General features: G+C 35.4%; 1 protein-coding gene across 2 annotated transcripts in view; it reads left to right on the top strand.

Moving 5' to 3' along the window:
- The window catches only part of EPHA6 (EPH receptor A6), a 1,018,858-nt gene that overhangs the window by 91,992 nt on the left and 921,406 nt on the right, over window positions 1-5,460 (top strand). For both annotated transcript variants that reach the window (XM_010848390.1, XM_010848388.1), the window contains exon 2: window positions 1,952-2,016. In XM_010848390.1, coding sequence (XP_010846692.1) covers window positions 1,952-2,016 — 65 coding nt within the window. The remainder of the gene's footprint in view (window positions 1-1,951; window positions 2,017-5,460) is intronic.

The following is a 5,460-nucleotide window of genomic DNA, read 5'->3' as shown; positions in this document are numbered from 1 at the left end:
AAGGTATTTTTTTTTTTTTAATTTTATTTTATTTTTAAACTTTATTGTATTAGTTTTGCCAAACATCAAAACGAATCCGCCACAGGTATACATGTGTTCCCCATCCTGAACCCTCCTTCCTCCTCCCTCCTCCCTCCCCATACCCTCCCTCTTGGTCGTCCCAGTACACCAGCCCCAAGCAAGGTATTCTAAAATAAATTTGTTTCTCAGCACATGTGATTAAAGACCCCTTCATCATAGCCCAGACCAAATTGCATTTCCTTTATGAAATCATCTCAGACCTCCGTGCCAGCCTTTTTGTTGTTGTTGTTCAGCTGCTAAGTCATGTCTGACTCTGAAACCCCATGGACTACAGCATGCCAGGCTTCCCTGTCCTTCACTATTTCCCAGAATTTGCTCAAACTCATATCTACTGTGTTGATGATGCCATCCAACCATCTCATCCTCTGTTGTCCCTTTCTCCTCCCGCCTTCACTCTTTCCCAGCATCAGTGTCTTTTCCAGTGAATCAGTTCTTTGCATCAAGTGGCCAAAGTATTGGAGATTCAGCTTTAGCACCAGTCCTTTCAATGAATATTCAGAGTTGACTTCCTTTAGGATTGATTGGTTTGATCTCCTTGCAGTCCAAGCGACTCTCAAGGGTCTTCTCCAGCACCACAGTTTGAAAGCATCAATTCTTGGGTGCTCAACCTTCTTTAAGGCCCAACTCTCATATCCATTCAGACTTAGCCTAATTTAATTGTTAAGCTATTGTATAGTCTACAATTTTAGACTTTAAGAGAATATGTCCTGATTATTTGTTTTTATGTCTTCCCAACCAGATTATGAGTTACTTTTGGTCAGGGAAAAAGGTATATGTTTTTTGTTTTGGCTTTTACTTCCTTTAGCAGTAAGTATACTAGCACATACAATAAAAAGATATGAGTTTATTCAAAATGAGTTGCCAGTCATATACAAGACAACACAGAAAGAAAATATACAGACCTGCTTTAAATTTTTTCTTTCTTTAATATGGTAAAAAAAAGAGACTATTTTTATAAATGAGAGGGAAAGAAAGGTAGTAATTTCACTGTTGGTCTGCAAAGTGGCCCCATACTCACATGGGGCAAGGACAGAGCAAAGGAAGGAGCAGATCACTCCAGATTGGTAGGTGGCAGGTTTAATAAGTAGTCTTATATGTACAAGACTTGTTTTGTGCAGCTGCCAAACAAGTAGGCCTCTACCCCTTGACCACCAGAGTCCTAGAGGTCTCAACAGGGTTTAGTCATATGCACAATACAGATAGTTTCAGCAGCACCTTACCCTCTCAAGGCTCTGCCCTTAGAACAGCTACCGCTGTGAGAATGATAGGAAGAGTGTACATTCTAAGGACAGGTGAGGAGCTCAAGAGCCTCCCATCCATTGGTCAGGTCCTGCTTATAGGTCATCTGGTGGTTGTATTCTCGCTTACCTCTTCCAACATTTATCATTTTTACTAAAAATGACTGTGTTAGTTCTGTTATTCCATTTCATTTAGTGTTGTTAAGCACACGTTTCTTATTTTAAAATTAATGTATAACTACCACATTCATTTTATATTTACCTAGTGGCTCAGCTGATAAAGAATCCACCAGCAATGCGGGAGACCTGGGTTTGATCCCTGGGTTGGGAAGATCCCCTGGAGAAGGGAACAGCTACCCACTCCAGTATTCTGGCCTGGAGAATTTCATGGACTGTATAATCCCTGGGGTCACAAAGAGTCAGACACAACTGAGCGACTTTCACTTTCACTATAATTATTATATATTAAGCTTTAGTATTTATAAATAATTTTACCTAAGTCATGCAACTTATTAAAGCTAATTCAAAGAATAATAATAAAGGTAGTTGACAGTGATTTAAATAACTAGTTTCTACTTACGTCAATTAAGAAGTTCATGCAAGAATTTTTTTTGTTGTTTATTTGCTTCCAGTTGTGTTGCTTGATACAACAACTGTGCTGGGAGAGCTAGGATGGAAAACATATCCATTAAATGGGGTAAGTTTAAATATCTTTCAAAATTGTTATTCTGCTGGGTTTTTAGGGTGTATTATAATAGTTAAAATTGTTCAATGTTTTAAGTATGAATTTCAGCATAAAACTTAAATCCTATGGAAAAGATTAAAATACAATTAAAGCTAGTAATCAGTGGAATGATATATAAAAATGCTTTCTTCTAAATTAGTCATTGTTCTTTAATATATTGTTTATATATAGTAGTATTAGAATAGTGCCCATATAAATATTTTCTTTAAAAATAAATGTTTTCTGTGTATATGTTAAATTTGGTAACCTCATTGAATATTTGTATGTAAACAACTTTAGATTATCGTAGCATAAGTCAATTTTACAGATGCCATTTGGTGTTCATTAGGAAATATGAATCTTCTAAAGTACTATGCATCTTTTGAACTTTTCAAAAAGGAACATATGGTTAGATTTTTGTTAGCAGAGTGTAGTTGCTTTTGAAAGGCTTATAAGGGTGTACAATTTACTAAGTACAGTTTTGCAGGTATTGACATCATTTTAGCTATGGTTGTACTTGACTTTTTACATGTTTTGATATATTTTGCCTCATTTTCACATTTAGTTTATTTCTACATTTTTTATTTAAAGCTAAAATAAAAGGGTGATTTGTGATGCTTTTTACCTTGATTTTGTCTGTTAAAACAAATCTTCAACAATGGAGGCAGTCAGTTGTTTCTAGATATACTTGGATTAGCTTTTGTTCCTTTTCTTAGGAATTGTATTTTTCTCATTCATGACATTCTCCCTGATACTATTCTACATTGCTTTTTTCTGTTATATTTATAAATTTAAATCTGAGAGAAGTTGACCCAAATTTTTTTGTTTTTAGAATCATTAGAATAATGTTATTTGAGTTTGACCTTTATGTCAGGAGTTATTCAACAGTCATTCATTAAATTTTTATTTTCAAATAAAAATTCCTGTAAGAGTTTAATCTTTCTTTGTTTAACAGGTTTTTTGTTTCTTTAGATTTGTTTGTTTATAGCCTGTGTTTTTACTATTTCTGAAGTTTTAATCTAATAGAGTTCTTGTCAAGCCATTTGTGAGAATGTGTCTTTTAAACTAAGATTATGCTTGTACCTTCATTATCTTATTTTCATTAAAATGAATATGCATCAGTATTCATTGAATGTAGTTAGTATATTAATCACAGTTACTTTGAAGTGAATAAAACTTCTTTTCCAGAATATCTTTCCAAGATATATATCTTTTTCTCAGTAGATGAAGTAACTTATAAAGACTTACAAATGATTAAGTAGTCTATAAGCCCCACTTTTTCATTTTCTGAATAAAATGACAATGTTAGCAGTCATACTATCACTGATTTTATGTAATCATAGCCAAAGAATTATATGAGGAACAGCAGGAGTTGTGCCCCTGCTCTGGTGAGTGTGTTTGGCTTGATCACAGGGCTGCATTTCGTAATGCAAAGTGGTAACTAGGAGACATAGGGACTTACAGAGTTACAAATAAACTTACTACTATCATTCTTGTAATGATTTTGTCATAGGTGTTATGAATTAGGAATTTTCTATGTCTGGTTTATTATATAAAGAGAGGGCAGAGTTGTCTGAAAAATTATGTTTATTTCATAGTTTTCTATTTGCCAGACACTGCTCTGAGAATTTTATCCTTTTATTTTTCACAATGGCCCTGTGAGATTTGTCTTAGTTCCATTTCCCTGTAGGAGAAACCCAGTATTAAGGAGAATAAGGAACAAAAGATATCAAGAATTTATAGGCCAGGTAGTGAGTGATGTACTTCAATACATGCTGCATTATTTCTGACTCTAGTGCCTGTATACTTATGATGGCCCTGCAAACAGAGGAGGATTGGAAACTATGAAAAGCCAGTTACTTACGTGTGCTATTTGCATAATTGATTCAGATTTTTTTATCCCCTTGATAAACATACTGCTAAACTGAAATGTGCATTTTGGGCGCCAACCAAGAATGAGCAGGCAAAGAGAGAAAGAAGAAGGAAAAAACTACAGTAGAAAATAAATATGATAGAGTAAGGTAGCAAAGGAAAAGATGGTTAAAAATTCATTGAGCATTTTACCACATGCTAGGCTTTGTTCAAAGCACTTTACTCACATGAGTCCTAGAAATCAAGTATAAATTTTCTCTATTGAAAGATGTGAACCTGAGGTACATTAAATAACTTCTACATGGTCACAGAGCGAGGAAGTAATTCAGCAAAATTTCTAAGCCAAACATATTTTAATCTTCACATGTATCTGTGGTCATTTCACAGCTCACTGCTTTTTATTTAAGATTCTGCCAAGTAAAGATAAAGGGCAATGACCAATACATATAGACTACAGAGGGAAAAGTAATACAAGGATTCAGACGTTAAAAAGTAACCTGAATACTCAATTACCTTGGGATGTCACTGATGGGATAAGCTATATTACTTTTAGATTATCACCCAGATAATAATGCATATATGGACAATGTCAGCGGTAGGATTTCTTGAAAATTGGAGCACATGGACATATTTTGTAAGAGATATGGACAAAGCTTCATGAATTAGATAAAATAAAGGTGAATCAAGGGAAATAGTAAAATGGATAGACATTAGTAAATTTTAAAGAAAATACACAACTTAAGTTTCTCTTTTAATGAAGAAAATAGGTTACTGACAAGATTGGAGCTTTCATTTCAGTCGATCAGTCGTGTCCGACTCTCTTCAACCCCATGGACTACAGCATGCCAGGCTTCCCTTGTCCATCCCCAACTCCCAGAGCTTGCTCAAACTCATGTCCATCACTTTGGTGGTGCCATCCTACCATCTCATCCTCTAATGTCGCCTTGTCCTCCCGCCTTCAGTCTTTCCCAGCATCAGGGTCTTTTCCAGTGAGTTGGTTCTTCACATCAGGTGGCCAAAATATTTGAGTTTCAGCTACAACATCAGTCTTCCAATGACTATTCAGGACCAATTTCCTTTAGGATTGACTGGTTTGATCTCTGTGCAGTCCAAGGGACTCTCAAGAGTCTTCTCCAACACCACAGTTCAAAAGCATCAATTCTTCAGCACTCAGCTTTCTTTATAGTCCAACTCTCACATACATACATGACTACTGGAAAAACCATAGCTTTGACTAGATGGGCCTTTGTTGGCAAAGTAATGTCTCTGCTTTTGAATATGCTGTCTAGATTGGTCATAACTTTTCCTCCAAGGAAAAAAATGTCCTAATTTCATGCCTGCAATCACCATCTGCAGTGATATTGGAGTCTCAAAAAATAAAAGTTTCTGACTGTTTCCATTGTTTCCCCATCCATTTGCCAGGAGGTGATGGGACCAGATGCCATGATCTTAGTTTTCTGAATGTTGAGTTTTAAGCCAACTTTTTCACTCTTTCACTTTCATCAAGAGGCTCTTTAGTTCTTCTTCACTTTCTGCCATTAGGAT

The sequence above is a fragment of the Bison bison genome, unplaced genomic scaffold (assembly GCF_000754665.1).
Source record: "Bison bison bison isolate TAMUID 2011002044 unplaced genomic scaffold, Bison_UMD1.0 scf7180017864265, whole genome shotgun sequence".
In the NCBI taxonomy this organism is placed as follows: Eukaryota; Metazoa; Chordata; class Mammalia; order Artiodactyla; family Bovidae; genus Bison; species Bison bison.
This window is presented reverse-complemented; position numbering and strand designations above follow the sequence as displayed.